Source organism: Ambystoma mexicanum, chromosome 4p (assembly GCF_040938575.1).
Source record: "Ambystoma mexicanum isolate Mex_15411 chromosome 4p, UKY_AmexF1_1, whole genome shotgun sequence".
Taxonomy (NCBI): Eukaryota; Metazoa; Chordata; class Amphibia; order Caudata; family Ambystomatidae; genus Ambystoma; species Ambystoma mexicanum.
In genome coordinates this window covers 29,072,391-29,097,422 of record NC_090927.1, presented here as the reverse complement: position 1 = coordinate 29,097,422, position 25,032 = coordinate 29,072,391, and the positions used below count along the sequence as shown (strand labels likewise).

General features: G+C 51.1%; 1 protein-coding gene across 1 annotated transcript in view; it reads right to left on the bottom strand.

Moving 5' to 3' along the window:
* Window positions 1-25,032, bottom strand: part of LOC138452928 (NACHT, LRR and PYD domains-containing protein 12-like) — a 716,497-nt gene that overhangs the window by 641,643 nt on the left and 49,822 nt on the right. The window contains exon 4 of the mRNA XM_069605289.1: window positions 9,740-11,450. Within this exon, the coding sequence (XP_069461390.1) occupies window positions 9,740-11,450 (1,711 nt within the window). The remainder of the gene's footprint in view (window positions 1-9,739; window positions 11,451-25,032) is intronic.

Here is a 25,032-nt window from a genome sequence, read left to right as displayed (position 1 = left end):
GACAGGATAGCTGCCCTGTTAGCGTGAGACTGGATATCTGCACTGTGAGTGAGAGACTGGGTAGCTGCACTCTGAGTGTGAGAGACTAGATAGCTGCCCTGTGAGCGAGAGACTAGAAAGCTGCACTGTGAGTGAGAGACTGGATAGCTGCACTGTAAGAGACTGGATAGCTGCACTGTGAGTGAGAGACTGGATAGCTGCACTGTGAGCGAGAGACTAGACAGCTGCACTGTGAGTGAGAGACTGGATAGCTGCACTGTGAGCAAGAGACTGGATAGCTACACTGTGAGCGAGAGACTGGATAGCTGCACTCTGAGCATGAGAGACTGGAGAGCTGTGATCTGAGAGAGGCTGGATAGCTGCACTGTGAGTGAGAGACTGGATAGCTGCACTGTGAGTGAGAGACTGGATAGCTGCACTGTGAGTGAGAGGCTAGATAGCTGCACTGTGCGAGTGAGAGACAGGATAGCTGCCCTGTTAGCGTGAGACTGGATATCTGCACTGTGAGTGAGAGACTGGATAGCTGCACTGTGAGTGAGAGGCTAGATAGCTGCACTGTGCGAGTGAGAGACAGGATAGCTGCCCTGTTAGCGTCAGACTGGATAGCTGCACTGTGAGTGAGAGACTGGATAGCTGCACTGTGAGTGAGAGGCTAGATAGCTGCACTGTGCGAGTGAGAGACAGGATAGCTGCCCTGTTAGCGTCAGACTGGATATCTGCACTGTGAGTGAGAGACTGGATAGCTGCACTCTGAGCATGAGAGACTGGAGAGCTGTGATCTGAGAGAGGCTGGATATCTGCACTGTGAGTGAGAAACTGGATAGCTGCACTGTGAGTGAGAGACTGGATAGCTGCACTGTGAGTGAGAGGCTAGATAGCTGCACTGTGCGAGTGAGAGACAGGATAGCTGCCCTGTTAGCGTGAGACTGGATATCTGCACTGTGAGTGAGATACTGGGTAGCTGCACTCTGAGTGTGAGAGACTAGATAGCTGCACTGTGAGCGAGAGACTAGAAAGCTGCACTGTGAGTGAGAGACTGGATAGCTGCACTGTGAGCGAGAGACTAGAAAGCTGCACTGTGAGCGAGAGACTGGATAGCTGCACTGTGAGTAAGAGACTGGATAGCTGCACTGTGAGCGAGAGACTGGATAGCTGCACTCTGAGCATGAGAGACTGGATAGCTGTGATCTGAGAGAGGCTGGATAGCTGCACTGTGAGGGAGAGGCTGGAAAGCTGCACTGTGAGTAAGAGACTGGATAGCTGCCCTGTGAGTGAGAGACTAGATAGCTGCCCTGTGAGCGAGAGACTAGAAAGCTGCACTGTGAGTGAGAGACTGGATAGCTGCACTGTGAGTGAGAGACTGGATAGCTGCACTCTGAGCATGAGAGACTGGAGAGCTGTGATCTGAGAGAGGCTGGATATCTGCACTGTGAGTGAGAGACTGGATAGCTGCACTGTGAGTGAGAGACTAGATAGCTGCCCTGTGAGCGAGAGACTAGAAAGCTGCACTGTGAGTCAGAGACTGGATAGCTGCACTGTGAGTGAGAGACTGGATAGCTGCACTGTGAGCGAGAGACTGGATAGCTGCACTCTGAGCATGAGAGACTGGAGAGCTGTGAGTGAGAGACTGGATAGCTGCACTGTGAGTGAGAGACTGGATAGCTGCACTGTGAGTGAGAGACTAGATAGCTGCCCTGTGAGCGAGAGACTAGAAAGCTGCACTGTGAGTGAGAGACTGGATAGGTGCACTGTGAGTAAGAGACTGGATATCTGCACTGTGAGTGTGAGACTGGATAGCTGCACTCTGAGCATGAGAGACTGGAGAGCTGTGATCTGAGAGAGAGACTGGATAGCTGCACTCTGAGCATGAGAGACTGGAGAGCTGTGATCTGAGAGAGAGACTGGATAGCTGCACTCTGAGCATGAGAGACTGGATAGCTGCACTGTGAGTAAGAGACTGGTTAGCTGCACTGTGAGCGAGAGACTGGATAGCTGCACTGTGAGTAAGAGACTGGATAGCTGCACTGTGAGCGAGAGACTGGATAGCTGCACTCTGAGCATGAGAGACTGGAGAGCTGTGATCTGAGAGAGGCTGGATATCTGCACTGTGAGTGCGAGACTGGCTAGCTGCACTGTGAGTGAGAGACTGGATAGCTGCACTGTGAGCGAGAGACTAGACAGCTGCACTGCGAGTGAGAGACTGGATAGCTGCACTCTGAGCATGAGAGACTGGAGAGCTGTGATCTGAGAGAGGCTGGATATCTGCACTGTGAGTGAGAGACTGGATAGCTGCACTGTGAGTGAGAGACTGGATAGCTGCACTGTGAGTGAGAGGCTAGATAGCTGCACTGTGCGAGTGAGAGACAGGATAGCTGCCCTGTTAGCGTGAGACTGGATATCTGCACTGTGAGTGAGAGACTGGGTAGCTGCACTCTGGGTGTGAGAGACTAGATAGCTGCCCTGTGAGCGAGAGACTAGAAAGCTGCACTGTGAGTGAGAGACTGGATAGCTGCACTGTAAGAGACTGGATAGCTGCACTGTGAGTGAGAGACTGGATATCTGCACTGTGAGTGAGAGACTGGGTAGCTGCACTCTGAGTGTGAGAGACTAGATAGCTGCCCTGTGAGCGAGAGACTAGAAAGCTGCACTGTGAGTGAGAGACTGGATAGCTGCACTGTAAGAGACTGGATAGCTGCACTGTGAGCGAGAGACTGGATAGCTGCACTGTGAGTAAGAGACTGGATAGCTGCACTGTGAGCGAGAGACTAGATAGCTGCACTCTGAGCATGAGAGACTGGAGAGCTGTGATCTGAGAGAGGCTGGATATCTGCACTGTGAGTGAGAGACTTGATAGCTGCACTGTGAGTGAGAGACTGGATAGCTGCACTGTGAGTGAGAGACTGGATAGCTGCACTGTGAGCGAGAGACTAGACAGCTGCACTGTGAGTGAGAGACTGGATAGCTGCACTGTGAGCGAGAGACTGGATAGCTGCACTCTGAGCATGAGAGACTGGAGAGCTGTGATCTGAGAGAGGCTGGATATCTGCACTGTGAGTGAGAGACTGGATAGCTGCACTGTGAGTGAGAGACTGGATAGCTGCACTGTGAGTGAGAGGCTAGATAGCTGCACTGTGCGAGTGAGAGACAGGATAGCTGCCCTGTTAGCGTGAGACTGGATATCTGCACTGTGAATGAGAGACTGGATAGCTGCACTCTGAGCATGAGAGACTGAAGAGCTGTGATCTGAGAGAGGCTGGATATCTGCACTGTGAGTGAGAGACTGGATAGCTGCACTGTGAGTGAGAGACTGGATAGCTGCACTGTGAGTGAGAGGCTAGATAGCTGCACTGTGCGAGTGAGAGACTGGATAGCTGCCCTGTTAGCGTGAGACTGGATATCTGCACTGTGAGTGAGAGACTGGGTAGCTGCCCTGTGAGCGAGAGACTAGAAAGCTGCACTGTGAGTGAGAGACTGGATAGCTGCACTGTAAGAGACTGGATAGCTGCACTGTGTGTGAGAGACTGGATAGCTGCACTGCGAGTGAGAGACTGGGTAGCTGCACTCTGAGTGTGAGAGACTGGATAGCTGCACTCTGAGCATGAGAGACTGGAGAGCTGTGATCTGAGAGAGGCTGGATATCTGCACTGTGAGTGAGAGACTGGATAGCTGCACTGTGAGTGAGAGACTGGATAGCTGCACTGTGAGCGAGAGACTAGACAGCTGCACTGTGAGTGAGAGACTGGACAGCTGCACTGTGAGTGAGAGACTGGATAGCTGCCCTGTGAGCGAGAGACTAGAAAGCTGCACTGTGAGTGAGAGACTGGATAGCTGCACTGTGAGCGAGAGACTAGAAAGCTGCACTGTGAGTAAGAGACTGGATAGCTGCACTGTGAGCGAGAGACTGGATAGCTGCACTCTGAGCATGAGAGACTGGAGAGCTGTGATCTGAGAGAGGCTGGATATCTGCACTGTGAGTGAGAGACTGGATAGCTGCACTGTGAGTGAGAGACTGGATAGCTGCACTGTGAGTGAGAGGCTAGATAGCTGCACTGTGCGAGTGAGAGACAGGATAGCTGCCCTGTTAGCGTCAGACTGGATATCTGCACTGGGAGTGAGAGACTGGATAGCTGCACTCTGAGCATGAGAGACTGGAGAGCTGTGATCTGAGAGAGGCTGGATATCTGCACTGTGAGTGAGAGACTGGATAGCTGCACTGTGAGTGAGAGACTGGATAGCTGCACTGTGAGTGAGAGGCTAGATAGCTGCACTGTGCGAGTGAGAGACAGGATAGCTGCCCTGTTAGCGTGAGACTGGATATCTGCACTGTGAGTGAGAGACTGGGTAGCTGCACTCTGAGTGTGAGAGACTAGATAGCTGCATTGTGAGCGAGAGACTAGAAAGCTGCACTGTGAGTGAGAGACTGGATAGCTGCACTGTAAGAGACTGGATAGCTGCACTGTGAGTGAGAGACTGGATAGCTGCACTGTGAGTGAGAGACTGGATAGCTGCACTGTGAGCGAGAGACTAGAAAGCTGCACTGTGAGCGAGAGACTGGATAACTGCACTGTGAGCGAGAGACTAGAAAGCTGCACTGTGAGCGAGAGACTGGATAATTGCACTGTGAGTAAGAGACTGGATAGCTGCACTGTAAGAGACTGGATAGCTGCACTGTGAGTGAGAGACTAGAAAGCTGCACTGTGAGTGAGAGACTGGATAGCTGCACTGTGAGCGAGAGACTAGAAAGCTGCACTGTGAGCGAGAGACTGGATAACTGCACTGTGAGTAAGAGACTGGATAGCTGCACTGTGAGCGAGAGACTGGATAGCTGCACTCTGAGCATGAGAGACCGGATAGCTGTGATCTGAGAGAGGCTGGATAGCTGCACTGTGAGGGAGAGGCTGGATAGCTGCACTGTGAGTAAGAGACTGGATAGCTGCACTGTGAGTGAGAGACTGGATAGCTGCACTGTGAGCGAGAGACTGGATAGCTGCACTCTGAGCATGAGAGACTGGAGAGCTGTGATCTGAGAGAGGCTGGATATCTGCACTGTGAGTGAGAGACTGGATAGCTGTACTGTGAGTGAGAGACTGGATAGCTGCACTGTGAGTGAGAGACTGGGTAGCTGCACTGTGAGTGAGAGGCTAGATAGCTGCACTGTGAGCGAGAGACTAGAAAGCTGCACTGTGAGTGAGAGACTGGATAGCCGCACTGCAAGAGACTGGATAGCTGCACTGTGAGTGAGAGACTGGATAGCTGCACTGTGAGTGAGAGACTGGATAGCTGCACTGTGAGTGAGAGACTGGGTAGCTGCACTGTGAGTGAGAGACTAGATAACTGCCCTGTGAGCGAGAGACTAGAAAGCTGCACTGTGAGTGAGAGACTGGATAGCCGCACTGTGAGTGAGAGACTGGATAGCTGCACTGTGAGTGAGAGACTGGATAGCTGCACTGTGAGTGAGAGACTGGATAGCTGCACTGTGAGTGAGAGGCTAGATAGCTGCACTGTGCGAGTGAGAGACAGGATAGCTGCCCTGTTAGCTTGAGACTGGATATCTGCACTGTGAGTGAGAGACTGGGTAGCTGCACTCTGAGTGTGAGAGACTAGATAGCTGCACTGTGAGCGAGAGACTAGAAAGCTGCACTGTGAGTGAGAGACTGGATAGCTGCACTGTAAGAGACTGGATAGCTGCACTGTGAGTGAGAGACTGGATAGCTGCACTGTGAGTGAGAGACTGGGTAGCTGCACTCTGAGTGTGAGAGACTGGATAGCTGCACTCTGAGCATGAGAGACTGGAGAGCTGTGATCTGAGAGAGGCTGGATATCTGCACTGTGAGTGAGAGACTGGATAGCTGCACTGTGAGTGAGAGACTGGATAGCTGCACTGTGAGCGAGAGACTAGACAGCTGCACTGTGAGTGAGAGACTGGATAGCTGCACTGTGAGTGAGATACTGGATAGCTGTCCTGTGAGCGAGAGACTAGAAAGCTGCACTGTGAGTGAGAGACTGGATAGCTGCACTGTGAGCGAGAGACTAGAAAGCTGCACTGTGAGCGAGAGACTGGATAACTGCACTGTGAGTAAGAGACTGGATAGCTGCACTGTGAGCGAGAGACTGGATAGCTGCACTCTGAGCATGAGAGACTGGATAGCTGTGATCTGAGAGAGGCTGGATAGCTGCACTGTGAGGGAGAGGCTGGATAGCTGCACTGTGAGTAAGAGACTGGATAGCTGCACTGTGAGTGAGAGACTGGATAGCTGCACTGTGAGCGAGAGACTGGATAGCTGCACTCTGAGCATGAGAGACTGGAGAGCTGTGATCTGAGAGAGGCTGGATATCTGCACTGTGAGTGAGAGACTGGATAGCTGCACTGTGAGTGAGAGACTGGATAGCTGCACTGTGAGCGAGAGACTGGATAGCTGCACTCTGAGCATGAGAGACTGGAGAGCTGTGATCTGAGAGAGGCTGGATATCTGCACTGTGAGTGAGAGACTGGATAGCTGTACTGTGAGTGAGAGACTGGATAGCTGCACTGTGAGTGAGAGACTGGGTAGCTGCACTGTGAGTGAGAGGCTAGATAGCTGCACTGTGAGCGAGAGACTAGAAAGCTGCACTGTGAGTGAGAGACTGGATAGCCGCACTGCAAGAGACTGGATAGCTGCACTGTGAGTGAGAGACTGGATAGCTGCACTGTGAGTGAGAGACTGGATAGCTGCACTGTGAGTGAGAGACTGGGTAGCTGCACTGTGAGTGAGAGACTAGATAACTGCCCTGTGAGCGAGAGACTAGAAAGCTGCACTGTGAGTGAGAGACTGGATAGCCGCACTGTGAGTGAGAGACTGGATAGCTGCACTGTGAGTGAGAGACTGGATAGCTGCACTGTGAGTGAGAGACTGGATAGCTGCACTGTGAGTGAGAGGCTAGATAGCTGCACTGTGCGAGTGAGAGACAGGATAGCTGCCCTGTTAGCTTGAGACTGGATATCTGCACTGTGAGTGAGAGACTGGGTAGCTGCACTCTGAGTGTGAGAGACTAGATAGCTGCACTGTGAGCGAGAGACTAGAAAGCTGCACTGTGAGTGAGAGACTGGATAGCTGCACTGTAAGAGACTGGATAGCTGCACTGTGAGTGAGAGACTGGATAGCTGCACTGTGAGTGAGAGACTGGGTAGCTGCACTCTGAGTGTGAGAGACTGGATAGCTGCACTCTGAGCATGAGAGACTGGAGAGCTGTGATCTGAGAGAGGCTGGATATCTGCACTGTGAGTGAGAGACTGGATAGCTGCACTGTGAGTGAGAGACTGGATAGCTGCACTGTGAGCGAGAGACTAGACAGCTGCACTGTGAGTGAGAGACTGGATAGCTGCACTGTGAGTGAGATACTGGATAGCTGTCCTGTGAGCGAGAGACTAGAAAGCTGCACTGTGAGTGAGAGACTGGATAGCTGCACTGTGAGCGAGAGACTAGAAAGCTGCACTGTGAGCGAGAGACTGGATAACTGCACTGTGAGTAAGAGACTGGATAGCTGCACTGTGAGCGAGAGACTGGATAGCTGCACTCTGAGCATGAGAGACTGGATAGCTGTGATCTGAGAGAGGCTGGATAGCTGCACTGTGAGGGAGAGGCTGGATAGCTGCACTGTGAGTAAGAGACTGGATAGCTGCACTGTGAGTGAGAGACTGGATAGCTGCACTGTGAGCGAGAGACTGGATAGCTGCACTCTGAGCATGAGAGACTGGAGAGCTGTGATCTGAGAGAGGCTGGATATCTGCACTGTGAGTGAGAGACTGGATAGCTGTACTGTGAGTGAGAGACTGGATAGCTGCACTGTGAGTGAGAGACTGGGTAGCTGCACTCTGAGTGTGAGAGACTAGATAACTGCCCTGTGAGCGAGAGACTAGAAAGCTGCACTGTGAGTGAGAGACTGGATAGCTGCACTGTGAGTAAGAGACTGGATAGCTGCACTGTGAGTGAGAGACTGGGTAGCTGCACTCTGAGTGTGAGAGACTGGATAGCTGCACTCTGAGCATGAGAAACTGGAGAGCTGTGATCTGAGAGAGGCTGGATATCTGCACTGTGAGTGAGAGACTGGATAGCTGCACTGTGAGTGAGAGACTGGGTAGCTGCACTCTGTGTGTGAGAGACTAGATAGCTGCCCTGTGAGCGAGAGACTAGAAAGCTGCACTGTGAGTGAGAGACTGGATAGCTGCACTGTGAGTGAGAGATTGGATAGCTGCACTGTGAGTAAGAGACTGGATAGCTGCACTCTGAGCATGAGAGACTAGAAAGCTGCACTGTGAGCGAGAGACTAGAAAGCTGCACTGTGTGCGAGAGACTAGAAAGCTGCACTGTGAGTGAGAGACTGGATAGCTGCACTGTGAGTAAGAGACTGGATAGCTGCACTGTGAGCGAGAGACTGGATAGCTGCACTCTGAGCATGAGAGACTGGAGAGCTGTGATCTGAGAGAGGCTGGATATCTGCACTGTGAGTGAGAGACTGGATAGCTGCACTGTGAGTGAGAGACTGGGTAGCTGCACTCTGTGTGTGAGAGACTAGATAGCTGCCCTGTGAGCGAGAGACTAGAAAGCTGCACTGTGAGTGCGAGACTGGATAGCTGCACTGTGAGTAAGAGACTGGATAGCTGCACTCTGAGCATGAGAGACTAGAAAGCTGCACTGTGAGCAAGAGACTAGAAAGCTGCACTGTGAGCGAGAGACTATAAAGCTGCACTGTGAGCGAGAGACTAGAAAGCTGCACTGTGAGTGAGAGACTGGATAGCTGCACTTTGAGTAAGAGACTGGATAGCTGCACTCTGAGCGAGAGACTGGATAGCTGCACTCTGAGCATGAGAGACTGGAGAGCTGTGATCTGAGAGAGGCTGGATAGCTGCACTCTGAGCATGAGAGACTGGAGAGCTGTGATCTGAGAGAGGCTGAATAGCTGCACTCTGAGTATGAGAGACTGGAGAGCTGTGATCTGAGAGAGGCTGGATAGCTGCACTCTGAGCATGAGAGACTGGAGAGCTGTGATCTGAGAGAGGCTGGATAGCTGCACTCTGAGCATGAGAGACTGGAGAGCTGTGATCTGAGAGAGGCTGGAAAGCTGCACTCTGAGCATGAGAGACTGGAGAGCTGTGATCTGAGAGAGGCTGGATAGCTGCACTCTGAGCATGAGAGACTGGAGAGCTGTGATCTGAGAGAGGCTGGATAGCTGCACTCTGAGCATGAGAGACTGGAGAGCTGTGATCTGAGAGAGGCTGGATAGCTGCACTCTGAGCATGAGAGACTGGAGAGTTGTGATCTGAGAGAGGTTGGATAGCTGCACTCTGAGCATGAGAGACTGGAGAGCTGTGATCTGAGAGAGGCTGGATAGTTGCACAGTGAGCGAGTTGGACAATGTATACTTGCACTGTTAGTAATTTGGAATCTCACTGGCTTCACTGCCAGCAAACTGTCCATTGATTGTGCATTCCAGGATAAAAGAGAGTTACATATTATGATTGCACCATACCTTATATGGCCTGACTTTACCATCCCTTAAGAGCATGCATGAGTCCTCTAGCCACCCCTGTGATGATCTGTCCTCTGAACAAGTGATCATCTGTCCTCTGAACAAAGACTTAGTTCATACTGGTTGGCAGAGAAGTGCTGTGGGCCCTATATGCTCTATGAGCCTAGGAATCACGTTCCCAAACCACCCACTGCTCTAAAGTGCAGAATAAATACCACATGGCGGCTCATACCTGATGGTGGAGCATTTCTTCAGTGCAGGCCTCAGTGCTTCCTGCTCTTTTTCTCCGACTTGAAGCCCTGAGATAATAAGAGTCTTGTCGCCTTGGCAGTTGTTCAGGCAGAAGGCGAGAGCCTTGTAGTCCATATATTGGACACCCCTTGGATAGTAGTTGGCGAAGGTGATACTTTGGATGTTCTTCATGGAGCTCTTGACAACATCCTCATCCTGGGTTTCGAACAAGCAAAGGAAAGCATCCAGTGCTAAAGTGCCTTGCTTGGGTTCCTGAATCCATGCCAGCAGGTCAGCTCTGGCCTTGTGGGAAACCTTACACCCCAAAGTCTTCTCTACGTGGATCATTCGCTCTTTATTAATGAGGCCAAACAGGAAGCGCACAGTTAACATTAAATGGCTACCACTACTTTTACTACTGGTTTCTAATAAATGCTTGATGTCTCTCTGATACCCGGTTGGGCTGTCCTTGGAGCCCATTTCAACATCAAGGACATAGTACAGAGCTGCAAAGAACTCCTGGAAGCTGAGGTGGATGAAGCTGTAGGCAGTGTAGCAGTCGATGTCCTGCTGGAAGATGGTCGTGTTGAGAAAGAGCGACTGGACGTCGGATACCTTTAAGTCATACTGCATCATGTCCTCTTCATAGAACAGGATTCTCTGCTTCATGATGCCATCGAGTGCTAGAGAGCAGAGTCTTTTGAGGCTGATTTGCCTTGTGGGCATGGAAACTCTGCTATGATCTCGTAACAGCGTCGACAAAAAGAACAGGTAGAGTGAAGTGGTGGTCTTCGAAGCAGACACAATATCCCTCTCTCTCTCAATTTGCTGCTTAATGACAGTGCAGACGATCCAGCAGACAATGGGCACAAAGCACATTGTATAGAGGATGTCATTGTCCTTCACTGTGGCGAAGGCTCGGGATGCGTAGGAATTATCCTCAAAGAAATGTTTAAAGTAGGACCATCTGTCTTCTTCTGTGAATCCCATTATCTCTGCACAAAGAGGGTGCAGGACATACTGCCCGAGCCGTGCTAGAGCCGTTGGCCTTGTGGTAATGAGCAAGGAGCAGCGCGGCAAGATGTTCCTCCTGAACAGATTGCTCAGAGTGACTTCCACATTGTCTTTCTTTGCCGGGTCACTGCAGAACTGATTCTCCTGCAGGTCAAGAGAGAACTTAAGCTCATCAAATCCATCAACGATAAAAAGCAGTGTGTTTGGTTCAGCCAGCAACACACTCTTTGGTACAGTCCAGTTGGGGCAGGTTGCCGAGATCAGGTCTGTGACACTTTTCTGGCTTTGCACTTGGTTGATTTCCCTGCAGCTGATATAAAAGATATAGCTGAAAAGTCCCTGGTAGAGTCCCCCCGATGCCCAGTCTAGCATGATCTTCCGGGCTGTCATGGTCTTCCCGATCCCCGCCGGTCCGAGTAGCACAACCGTTTGAGGTCTGTGCCCATCCTTGGCAGAGTTGAAAAGAGCCTCAATGCTTGTATAATGCATGGAATTAGCCAAATTGTCCATGATCGTAATATGCTTCCTTCCAGAGGACATGACTTCATGTTTTAGCTCGTGTACAAGGCGATGCTTGTTGATGATCAGCAACTTTGTGTACCGTTTCTGCAGGTGGACGGTCTCGCCGATGCGTGCGTTCCGGTCTTCCATCAACCTGTATCGCTCAACTATATGCTCCATGTATCTGATCCTGTAATCTGAACAGAAAGAACGATCAATCTCTTTATTGTATATGCTTAAAATCAAGCCCGTAACTATGCATGCTTTCAAATAACAGTAGTAGTAGTGTGGGATACCTTTCATCAAGCACTTCAATTGACAGGTGGCCCCACCCCTTTACCATGCCCCGAACCCCGATACATTTGATTGAACCCCTATACATATAATGCCCCCTAGAAATGTTATATACATTTTATATAAACTCGATAAGAACCCTGCTGTAGTTCATATAACATTTGATAGAGATGCAGCTGAATCCCTACACATTTAATTAAACCCAATAAATGTGGTGACCCAATACATTTTATATACATTTCATATGAATTTGATATACATTCGATGATAAGAACCCCAATATATTTGATATAAATAGGTATATGTCTATGGGAGGTTCTATGGGAGGATCTAAGGCTATGACGCTATTATGGGTGGGGTCTCACAATATGGATACATAGGGCCTCATTACACGTTGTGCGGTAAAAATCGGAATTTTACGGCATGGCGCTATTAGCATGTCCGCCCTCGCAAAAGACCGCTAATAGCGTCCCATTACGAGTTCGCGGACACGAGCATAGCGCCATGCCGTAAATGTCATTACCGCCATGCCGCAAAAGTCCACAAAATGCCCATTACTGGCCTCGACCACAGTGCTGATAGCACCTCCTCCCTCACGTAACATGCTAATAGCGGTCACCGCTATTAGCGGACACCGTTAAAAAGCGGAACCGGAAATAGCGTCATCGCACAGGAACGGGAAAGAGAACGGCGGCCATTGTTAAAAACACAATCCATTGCCAACCTCTGCATCCAGGACATCTTACCGGAGAACTCTGACCAAAAACCATCCAGGACTGCCTGAAGATGTCAAAGGCCCTGAAAAAATCCTCTGATCGACATCGGAAAGAGAAATTCACACCAGAGGAGCTCATAATGCTGACTAGCACACTTGCAGCCAATGCGGAGGTCGTATTCGCCAATGATATGCGCCGGGAGGCGATCATCAAGAAAAAGGCCATCTGGGACGAAGTAGCCCGCAAAGTTAGTGCGGTGGGCACTACCACCCGCAGCGTGAAGGACTGCCGCAAGAGGTGGGACGACCTCCGGCTACGTGTGCGGAATATCCTATCAGTCAACCGCAACCTTGCAATGGCCACGGGAGGAGGCGCAGAATCACCTCTGAAGATGAAGGAGTCGGAGGAGACATGTGCCTCCACCATCGGAGTCGAAGCCATAGAGGGGGTCGGAGACATGGAGCATGGTGTGGCCATCTCATCTGATGGAGGTGAGTGAATACGTCAAACAATGCACAGTGAAGGGTGAGGGGGTACCCCAAACACGTGTCGATGACCAGGCCATTGGTCCTGCCACACACATACATGCATGCATCACCATATACACGTGCAATACTGACCCATCAATGCATGACCAACCCAACATCCCCATGACAAGAATCACTGATGAATAGGCCCCAATGCATAGAGCAGCATGACGTGAACATTCTGCATGAGGCACCTAGACCCATTAACAATGATGTACCCTATTTATGTCCTCCACAGGATCACCGACAGACACTGGAGAGACAAGCACCGCAGCACGTACTCCCCCAGCAGCCAAAAAAGCCAGAATGCATGAGAGGGGTGACACCGCCACCACCTCCAGGGGAAGTGGGAGGACAGTCCATCTGCAGAGGGCCAAGGGCAGCAGGAGCAGCATTGCATCACAGCCTGAGGGCACGGCTCCTGTTGTAGCCAAACCCACGCAAGTGTGCCCCATCACTGCTGAGATGAGCGCGGAGGGCACGCACTCCGCAGCCACCAGCTCCACTGGGGAGGCAGCAGCCTCCGCACCGGCCAGTGACGAGGAGGACGCAATCGACGTCCTACAACTCATCCATGACCCCAGCCCAACATGGTCCATTGAGGGGAGTCCGAGGGCAACGTCCGGATCTGCTACCCAGGGAGCACATGACACCCTCACTGTAGAAGGTGCATGGAGCCCTCAGCTGTCCTCACCGGATGCCGGGTGCATGGACCAGGGCGCACCGTCCAGCCCAGCAGCACCTACCACCCTGGCAGACCTTGCAACCATCAGCCGGAGGCAGGAAGACATGGCTGCGCTGGTCGCCCAGCATGTGGCCGAGACAGGCCGTCTAAGGGATGACCTCCAAAAATATGCTGGGCAAACAAAGGAGGCCATGGAGGCCTGCACTGACAGGATATGCCAGGAGATGGGCCAACTCCGCCAGGCCATTCTACGTATTGGGGACATCATGGAGCAGCATCACCAACCCCCAACACAGGATCGACCGGGAACCTCCTCCTCAGCGAGTTCCCAGCAGACCAGCCCCCTGCGCCGCTCCCTGCGCAACCTGAGGCGCCCCGCATCACAGCAACCCAATGTCGGTGGGGGCCCTGATGCTTAGCTCCACCAAGGAACAGGTGGCACATGTGGTGCAGGAAACATTATAGACACCATAAGACTCACCTGGGTGTTTTGGGGGGAGGGAGGTAAGGGTGCATTTGGGTGTTTTGGGGGGAGAGGGGTAAGGGTGCATTTGGGTGTTTTGGGGGGGTAAGGGTGCATTTGGGTGTTTTGGGGTGTTGCATTTATTATCACATTCTGTTCAATACACAGTTGTTCTGAAGTTGAAACCCAAGCGTGGTCTCCATCATTGCGTATGTGTCATTTATCTCGGACAGGGTCCTTTATGGTACTCCAAACATGCACCAGGGCAACAATATCCATCTCCGTCCATGCTTTTTCACCTTTGTGCCTGATGGGATTTCAGAATCAGATGCTGACGCACATCGTTGTGCCCTCTTGGCTTTGCCTCTTGCATGTCCTGCCGGGGCATTCCACCCGTACTCATCCACATCCACATCATGCTCTTCTGGTGGTTGCATGTCAATTTCAGGTGGCATTGGCACATTCCGTCATTTGCACATTTTGGTGCTCTACACATGGCTTGGTTGTCTTTGCCACTTTGACACGGCTGTACAGGAGTGCCTCACACAGGCTGCTTAGGCAGCCGAGCACTGTCATTGGAAGGCTGACTGCCAGCTCTATCATGACGCAGGTACGGGGATGTGCAATATTGTTGTCCTCTTCCTGCTGGTTCTGTGGGTTCTGTACAGGGGTTGGGTGCCACCTCCTCAGTGGATCCCTGTCATTGCCTGTATGGTGTGAGGAATGGGTACCTGTTACGGGTCACCTCTGGTGTGGGCTGTTGTTGTTGGTGCTGCACTGCTATAATGTAGTAAAGGCTGTCATGTCATGCTGCTGCTATTGGGACCATCTTGGTGTGGGAAGGGGTGTGGGTAGGGGTGTGGTGTGCTCTTTTGTGCTGCCTGTCTCCATTGCATGCACCTGTGCTGATTGTGTCCACCTGTAGTTGATGGGTACACTGCTCAGGTCTCTTAACGGGTGCTTTTAGATGCCGTTATTAGCGCCATGCCGGTAAGGGTTTTTTGGGTGTTTTACATGCCGCTAATACCATGTCCGCATGGCTTGTGATGGCCTGGTATTAGCGCCATGGCGCTAATTCCAGCCTGGGGGTCGCGCGCCCGCGGCCTTGCCGCTATTAGTGGCACCGTAATTAACGGGTGCGCAGATAGCGGTGGGTCCGGGTCGTGATTGGCTTAGGGAATGAACGGTACCGGTAAATCTTTACCGGTACCGGTATTCCATTACCGCACAACGTGTAATGAGGCCCATAGCCTTGAAAACACGTGCACTCTTCAATCTTCTCGAGGCTAGCCACCATGGAAACTGTAACTATGAACAACTGCAATTTCCGACGAGGAGAAAATGGCCCCCGGTGGGCCCAGCGATCCAGATGATAGTTATTTATCTTATTGCCTTAGGAAAAGATACAACAGTCTTGATGCAATGGACGACTCACAGGCTTTGATGGCGGACCGTGAAGATCAGGAGCTCAGGAAGAACATGTGTTTACTTTCTGTGGGCAGTCAGCCGCCTCTCATCGCCACAGTCATGGTGTGGTCTGTTGGGGATGTTGTTCAAAACACTCAGGTGACTGCAGCCAAAAGTATGACTAATTTACAAATGGCTACCGGTGCTGACACTGTGGTTCTCTAGCAGACCATGGGCGTAGAGCCCATGCTATCATGTTTAGACATGCAACGTGGCAAAATGGAGTCTGAAGACAATGGCTACAAGCTCATGATCATGCAGAATGATGGAGTTGAGGTGAGGGAGAGAGACAACGACCCTCAGAACATTTGGGCAATACAGAAGGACATGGAACATCGATATCGGACGTCATGCCAGCCACGGGCATATTTTTAAAGCAAACATTTGTATCTTTTACGTGGTGAGACAGAAATGGTATGAATAGTTAGGCACAGACACAAGAGATCCAGTTGGAAAACCTGTATTTAAAACTTCAGGGTGGGAGAAACACCTAACTTTCCCTAGCTCTAAATGGGGACTTCTCTCAGCTGATATATCTAAGGCTAAAGTAAAATGCTGTCTTAGTCACAACCTATACTTGCCCTTACTTCTAATATTAACAATGTGCTGCAATGTTTAAACTAAATAAGTGTGCCAAAATGATAAAGCAACGTCTTTCAGGAGCTTCTCCCACATCTCCCTTCCCCAAGTTCCAGACACTCAGGGAATAAAGTTCCACACGGTTTCACGGTTCACTTCAAGTAAATGTCACAGTACGTTAACGGTTCACAGTTCTTGTTATGCTCAACTTCACAATCTTCCTGTTTGGTTTTCTCAGATGCGCAAACAATAAATGTCCAGCTAGTTTCTCAGGCTTCTCTTGCCTGAACTCAGAAAGCAGCACCTTGTCTGTTCCCTTAATGGCCACAGTACCTTTTAGACTCCGGGTTCCCTTCACCAAGTCTCAGCTCTTATGTGTAGCTGGTGTAGTTATTCACACTTTTGGGGTTTCCTACCCCTCTGCTGTGTTCCACTTTCAGGCTTTCCCTGGTCTAGGCACAGTTGTCGGACTGCACAGTCCTCCCATTACAGGTCACGCAACCCGGGGCCTCGGGCTTCCAGCTCGGCCCCTTCCTTGTCAGTTCATTTAGTTTACTAGGCTTGGCTGACTTTACTTGCTCTCGCCCTTTAAAAGTGTTCCTTTCTGGTGTGTATCTCGATTTCCAGCGCCACTATGCTTGCACTTCGTACATCAAAATGTTCTTCTTTCTGTCCACCAAGATTTTCGACAACGTAATCTTTCTTCGCAAATACTCAGTAACTTTGTATCACACAAAGCGCTCTTCGTTTGTGTTTCTGCAAACAGTACTTTTACTCTGAAGGCCTTGACAATCGGATTTCCCTTTCCGTGCCTTCGTTCAGATACTCTCTGTTTCTTCTTTCCCAGTCCACATTATCCGATTGTCTCACAATCATGGAGGACTGCAATATGAATTTTCTTTCATTCTGCGTACACTTGCTACATAGTATTTAGCCGCACGCATCACACTCCAAATCTCCCTGTACTTCACCGGCAGTGATTTAGCTCACGCTTTCAGGCTTTCCGCTTCCCGAACACTGCAGCTGAGGTCAGGTTCTCACCACCTACTCCTCAGACACTCCTAGCCACGGCAGGAGAATAAGTATGTCTGGTTTACGGCCTGAGCCCATGGAGTGAGGTCGTCTTGAGACGGAGCTCCCGTTACGATCCGTGCACATATCCGACTTGGAGACATCCTAGCACACGCTGCAGCGGCCTGAGTGCACGGTAAGGAGGAAGAAGTAACCTTACAGCAGCGGAGCGAAATCCCGAGCAAAAACGGAGTGTTTACATAGTAAAACGCCCGATTGTACAAAAGCCCGGTGAAAATCCAAGATGGCGGACGGAGCCACGACCTCGAAGTAGAAGGAAGATCCCCGCGGTGATACGACTGGGCCAAGGAGCAGACCAGCCAGCGATCCTGCGGCAACCGACCCCCCCTCGTGGGGAGGAAAACAGAAAACAGAAGCCAACCGCAGGAAAACAGGCTTGGCAGGAAAAGGACGTGAGCGCCTCAGCGGGGGAAGGAACGGCCCTGGAGGAGACAGACCCCGTGGAGAGGCCGACGGGCACGGACAGCGAAAAAGAGGTCGCTGCGCAACGGACTCCCGACGGTGAACGAGCCAGGGCCCGTGGAGAAGACACCAGGCAGCACACACCGGACGAAGCGGCAGGACCTCTGGCTCCAGGTCGCTGACTGAGCGGCATAGGGGAAAGGCCTCCCGGCGCCGGCCGAAAGGCCACCGAGCGAGGGGGAAGCGGTCCGCCTCCCTGGACACCAACACGCACCAAGCAGGACTGACTAACTGCCGCCATTACATCACCCCCAAGACAAGGCAAAGCCCGGGCCCCCGGCAGACCAACATGGCGCCCACGCAATAAGGTGAAGGGCTACAGTGCACGACCCGTAGAAGGTAGAGGAGAAGCCGGGTCGGAAAATCTAGAGGCAAATATCAAGACTCGGTACTAGCATTCCGCTTTGGAAACGCCGTCCCCCACCCTTGGCCCAACTGTCCACTGGATCGAAAGTGGATAGACACACAGGGACACAATGCCAAATAAGAAAATCGAAGGGAAGGCCAAGCAGAGTACCATGGACACCTACACCAAGACACCAGGGCAAAAACAGACAACGCCAAGAGACACGGAAATGGCTGCACCTCAACCGATAGAAGACGCAAATGAAGGCACAATCATAGGAGCAATAGCTGCCATGAAGGCATCTCTTGAAAACAAAATGGACACAGCGATAGGGGCCCTGAAGGTAGTCGCTAGAAAACAAACTGGATGCGGTGATGGTGGATGTGGGCCTCCTTCGTCAGGATACGAGGAACCTGGCGGAGAGGGTGGGGGCGACGGAGCAACAGGTGCAGCAAAACACGGCAGTGGTCGCCACAACACGGACGCAATTAACGGAAGTATTGCAAAGAGTCAAGGCCCTGGAACGGAGAGCGGAAGAAGCGGAGGGCAGAGCTAGGAGGAACAACATCCGTGTAATTGGACTTCCGGAAGGCGAAGAAGGTAACGACCCTACAGAGTACATAGAGAACATGCTTCTCCAGGAGGTAGGGGCCGGGGAGTTGTCTCAGGGCTTCGTGGTGGAGAGGGCACACAGAGCACTGACAAAAAGACCCCAACCGGGTGCCCCTCCGAGGCCGATAATTGCCAGGATCATGAACTTTAAAGACAGAGACAAAATACTGGAGTTCTCAAGAGGGGGGGGAGATCGTCAGACACTCCTCTAAGATCACAATGTACCCAGAATATACGGCCCTGGTCCAAAAGCAGAAAGCACAGTTCGGCCCAGCGAAAGAGCGACTTAGGTGTGCAGGGGTGAGTTACATGCTGTTATTCCCCGCCAAACTTAAGGTGATACACCAGGATAAAACATGCTTCTTCGATTCGGCGGAGGAGGCCCACAGGTGGATGGACGCGCAGGGCATCCCCCAGCTGAGGCAGAGAAACGCCAACAATAATGCAAACAGACCCTGATAAGGCGAAACGAGAGAGAGAAAACGCAGTCACGCGCAATGTTACCAAACAATTGATAAGCAACTAAGCCGGAAGACAAGTATAAAGGAGCGATCAACCTCACTTCAGCCAAGGTCGACTGAGAAAGGCGACGCCCCCGCACAGTGAGAGCGATCACCAAGTTTGGATGCCAGTTTTAAGGCATCACGCCGCTGCAAGTCGGCCCCTTCCAAGGGAGTACGATGAGGGAAGCGGTGGAGCCCGAGCAGGGGAAGGGTGGCTGGGCGTTTGTTCATTAGTTTTTGTTTGGGTTAAAGACGTTGAGTGTGGTGAATGGACAGCATATGGCGCAGGCAACAGGAAAACGACCGCAAAGGATGAAGGGGAGATACGAGTAGAAGGTGACCAGAAATATATACAGCAAGTGGCAAAAGATGACTAACATGGCCGCACCAGACGCGGGGGCCCCGCAACAGGAACCGTAGGAGACTCCCACACAGGGAGAGTAGAGGGCAGGACACGGAGACACGGCTGTGGGACGAGGAAGCCAGACTGCAAAAAGAACAATGGGGCTAGATAGCACGTCAATAGTCACCTGGAACGTGCAAGGCCTTAATGCGTATGTCAAGAGACTTAGGGTCTACGCATGGCTAAATCGAATGAAGGTCAAGATAGCGATGCTCCAGGAAACACACCTAACCTCACAAAAGCAGGCCAAGGTGAACAAGAAATGGGGAGGGCAAACATACAGCGCCACGTATTCGAACTATGCACGGGGAGTACTGATATGGATTGCCCCGGGGGTTCCGTTTCAAATGCTCTGGCAGGAGTCAGACTCGAAGGGAAGGCTGGTGCTGGTGCATGGAATGCTGGAACATAAGGAAGTGTGCCTGATCAACACCTATGCCCCGAATTGTGACGCAGCAGACTTCTTTAAAAAGTTGGCGCCCAGGCTGGCCCAGTACAGGGAAGCAACGTTCATCTGGGCCGGCGACTTCAACTGCACCTTAAACCCGTTGCTGGACAGGTCGGACGACAGGCACAGGAAGCCAGCGCCCCCGGCAAAGGAACTGCACAGGACCTTAGAGGGACTACAACTGGTCGACATCTGGAGACAGGTACATGGAGAGGGGAGGGGGTACACACACTACAGTGCACCGCATGGGACATTTACACGGTTAGACTACATATTTACGGGCAGGGAATCATTGCATGATTTCACAGAAATCACTATCAAAGCACGCACACTCTCCGATCATGCCCCAGTATTAGCAACATGGGCGCACACCCACAGGAAAGCCCCGATACCAACCTGGCGACTCCGGGCAGAGGCCCTAAGAGAGGGAGAGCTGGAGGAATACCTCCAAGAGTCCATAGAGGATTACTTTGACCAGAATGAGGGTAGCGTGGAAAGTAGTTGTACACTATGGTACGCGTTCAAAGTGGTGATAAGGGGGGCCGCAATAGGCAGGACAGGGGGATTAACGGGAGCAGCTATGAAAGAGCTCAGTGAACTTGAGAAGGTGATAGAAACGGAAGAGCGACGAGCGGGAACGGGAGGGAGTGAGCCCCAAGAGCTAGTGGAATTGAGGTCAGACTGTATGATACTTTGGGAAAAACTGGGAAGGCTGAATTACGGGAGGTATCTACAACGCCTACATGCGGAAGGGGATAAACCCAGTAGACTTTTAGCGTGGCTTACTAGGCAGGAAAACAAAAGGGACCCCATAACAGTGTTAGAGGATCATACAGGGAAAGAGATCAGAAACCAGGAACATATTAACAACCTATTTGCCCAATTCTACGAGCGACTATACGCCCCGAACCCAGAGATAGATTCAGAGGACATAGTGGATGCACTGGCAGAAATTAGATTACCAAAATTGGCAGAAGAACAGGCTCAGTCGTTGGACGCACCTATCACGGTAGAGGAAATAGAGGGCGTGATTATGGAGCTCCCCACAGGGAAAACCCCGGGTCCGGATGGAATCCCGGGGGAGTTTTATACAACATTCAAGAGTACCATCTCCCAGAAGCTACTTGATGCGTATCAAGGCGCATACGAGAGCAATCGGCTGCCACCCAGCATGTCCGAATCGACGATAGTCCCGATCCTAAAACCGGGGAAGCCGCCCAAGCAATGTGCCTCCTATAGGCCAATCTCCCTTATCAATCAGGCGCTAAAATTCTGACGGCGGTGTTAGCCAACCGCCTGAAACAAGTTGTGCCCACCTTGATCCACTCGCACCAAACGGGTTACGTCCCGGGGAGGAACACGTCGTGGAATCTTCGCAGATTGCACCATGTATTAGAAGAGACAAATCAAAGACAAAGCGAGAGCGCAATAGTGTCCCTGGACGCTGTCAAAGCGTATGATTCGGTGCGTTGGGAGTGGCTGGTGAGTGTACTCGCCCACTTCGGCATTGGTGAGGGATTCCTCCGGTGGATCAAACTGCTATACAACGATCCTAGAGCAAGGGTGAAGACGGGACGATTCATCTCAAGGGAGTGGAGAATACATAGGGGCACCAAGCAGGGATGCCCACTGTCGCCATTATTATACATTCTGGCCCTAGAGCCGCTCGCGGCCTTCCTTAGAGTGGAATATGGGGACACCGGGATAAACATAGACGGGGTGCTCCACCAAATCTCGCTATACGCGGATGACATGCTGTTATTCGTAGAAAATCCAACCGCCAATCTACCATGCCTCCTAGAGGCGATCGGAGCATACACCAGACTATCGGGCATAGCAATTAACAAGGATAAATCCCTGGTACTCCCTCTGGCGGGGCTAAGGCGGGTCCCCCCGGGCAACCTCCCCGACCTGGGCCTGACATGGGCACGGAACTCCTTCAGATATCTCGGAATAGAAATACACCACGACACTGCTGACACACATAGGAAAAACACACTGGCGGCACTGGAAAAAACACAGAAATCAATGGTCTTCTGGGGAACACTCCCGCTGGGGATGATGGGGAGGGCAGCCCTCCTGAAAATGGTGGTGCTGCCGCGCCTGCTATATTATTTCACAAACATCCCATACGCCATTCCCAGAGCCTTCTTCAACAGATTAAATATGATAACACAGAATTTCCTATGGGGAGGAGGGAGGAACAGAATTGCAATGGAGACTCTCCAGAAAGACTACGAGGACGGTGGTATCAGGCTACCGGATTTCGAGAAATATTACCTAGCAGGACAGCTGCAGTTCGCAGTCAAGTGGCTGGGAGAGGACGAAACAATAGACACAATTGTCTTTCAGCCAGCACTGAAACGATACTATCTGAGGGAGATCTTGTGGCTTAACACACCCCAGCTCAAGACCCTGCCGAACATGCTTAAGATCGCAGTGGGACTATGGAAAAGGGCATGGCAACTCCAGGGTATGAAGAACCCGTGTTCGACACAGATCCCTTTAGCGGGCCTCCTAGGGGGGAACACGAACATGCTAGCGATGTACCGAGTGCACTGGGAGGCCAAAGGTGTAGCACAAATTGGAGACCTGAGGAGAGGAGAGAGGTGGGCAGACTTTCAAGAAATAGTAGATGACCACGAGATACACGAAGGCCAATTCATCCTTTACAATTGCATAATACGAAATATTAAAAAAAGATGGCCGGAATGGATAGACCCGGAGAAGGAGGAGATGACAGAGCTAGACGTATGGTATGACATTTCAGAGGGAACCCACACAACCTCCAGGTTATATGAACAATTGCTAAAAACAGTAGACCCGCAGGGATCAAACACGCAGCGACGTTGGGAGGAGGAACTCCAGAGGCCATTTAGCGATCAAGAATGGGCCAGGGCACTAAGATACCCAAAAAAGGTCTCAAGAAATGCATGGTTCAGGCAGGCACAGCTATATATCACACACCGAGCATAACTCACGCCCAAGAGGATGCACAAGATGCGGACGGAAAATCAAAACAGGTGCCCACGCTGCCTGGCTGAGGACGCCGACGTGCTCCACATGTTCTGGACATGTTCAGTGATACAGACTTTCTGGGACAGAATCAGAACCAAGATAGCACAAGGCGGACTCCAACTACAAGTAGAGCATCCAGAGAGATACCTACTAGGCCTCTTCCCAAGAGGAAGCAGACATGAGTTGCACCAAGCAAAAATGAAGGACTTAATATGCATATTGGCTAAAAGAAGAATAGCAATGTCATGGAAGTCAAAGGAGGGCCCGAACATAGATGCATGGTGGTCAGATCTCCAAAAGTGGGCGCAGACAGAGACTGCGGTGTGGATAAGAGCGGTGAAAAGAGGGGAAGGGGAAACAGTACACAGGTTGGCCGCATGGAACTCCTTGATGCAGGACCTATTCGACATGAGAGAAGAGAGAGATAGTGAGGACCCCATGGGGACGGCAGAGTAACGAGTAAGAATGAGGTTACCATGCACGAGCGCCGTGGCCAAACACCTCTTTAAAGAACTCTGCGGTAGACCCAACAAAGGTGATGGACATGAAGGGTACGGTCGCCTGAGAACCCCGAAGCTGCGGAAGTACGGCAGGCTCCGAGAAACATACTAACGCGCCAGTGATGTTGTGTCATGTCAGATTGTATGTTTTGTTTTTGTTGTCTTGTTGTTGTTCAAAACCAATAAAGAAATTTTAAAAAAAAGTATGTCTGGTTTACATAAGGGGAGGTTAGCCCTGTCCACGACCTTCCGCTTTTAACCACACTGGCTCCCTGGAGACGTGGCTCCCTCGCTTCTTTACTCAAGAGCCTCGACTCTGCCACAGGGTAGCATGCTGGCTCGTCAGTCTCCTCCAGATTGTTTTCTCTTCACCTCCTTGATGCCTGCCTCCAGAATGCCTGTTCCTTGCAAGTCAGGCATCCCCTGATGGACTCAGTTATGCAGCCTCCCTGTTGCTGTGTCTCTATCTGCTGCTCTCCACACTGCTGAATGCCCCAGCTTATATGCAACTGCAGCAGATTAACAGATTGCGGGTGTGTGGTCAGTGTGAAACCTGCCCGACCGTCCATTACCCAATTATCTGGACATGCCTGTCCTTTAGCTCTTAGTGAGTGGCTCTTAAAGGGGCAGTGTGTCTTTTCTTATTCCTTTCAATAGCTTGCAGAGGAAGTGTAGATTTTTGCATGGGGCTAGGATCACAATAGCCCATAAAGGCAGATAGTGTGTAAGGAGGTCACCATCAGGAAAAGGGGGATACCATGTCTTGCCTGTTAGCACTCCATCCCCAATCCCCGAAGACCCTCCATTCAGATGATCCTCAATCGCTCATCCACCCCCCAGCGTCGGGATCCAAAAGTGATGGCCCTTCCCAGCCCATCTGAACATGGGATCCCCATAGAGTAAGCATCTGAGTACCACCGGGTTCTCATAGGGGAGTGACACCGAAACCAGGAGTTTCTGTTTCTGTCTACAGCCTCGACCTGATAAAAAGGACAGCAATGAGGACAGCCAAGCTGTAGCCGACACTGTCAATATTTACTGTGTTTGCTGCTGGGGAATTTCAATAATCACCTGTGTAAGCAATGTATCTTGATAAAGGAGACCGATAGTGTTAAAGATGATGCAGGCACATATGTTGTGACCTCGGCTGACCTCCTAGCCATTCAGGGATTCACAGCCATAGTGGTGAAAATGTTTTTAAAACACGTTCACAAATGGTGCGCCGGGCATAAAATTGACGATCCACAGCAGGAGGCTCATGAATGTTTGGAAATATCCTATACAGATAAATTATTACGTAAAATATGCTACATGCTGAGCCCTAAACATCTCGTAAAAATTATGCATCTAATATAGACGTCAACCCATCTAAGGGTTGGCAAAATGGCATAATAATGAGTGTGTAAAACGTTGTGGGCTATACAAGTGGCGCATAAGCCTCTCTTGAAAATGAAGCCGTTTAGACGGGAGGGTCCACTGTGTGTTAGAAGTATAATTGAGAAAACGGTTTCCAAGTGGGGGATAAAGTATATTTAAGTCATTACAACAGTGAAAGGAGCATGGTGCATCGTACACTGACCCATTAAGATTGAGAATGTAGATCATTTACATAAATTTGAACACCTATTGGAAGCTGCCAATTAATGTGAACCCCCCCAGTGGAT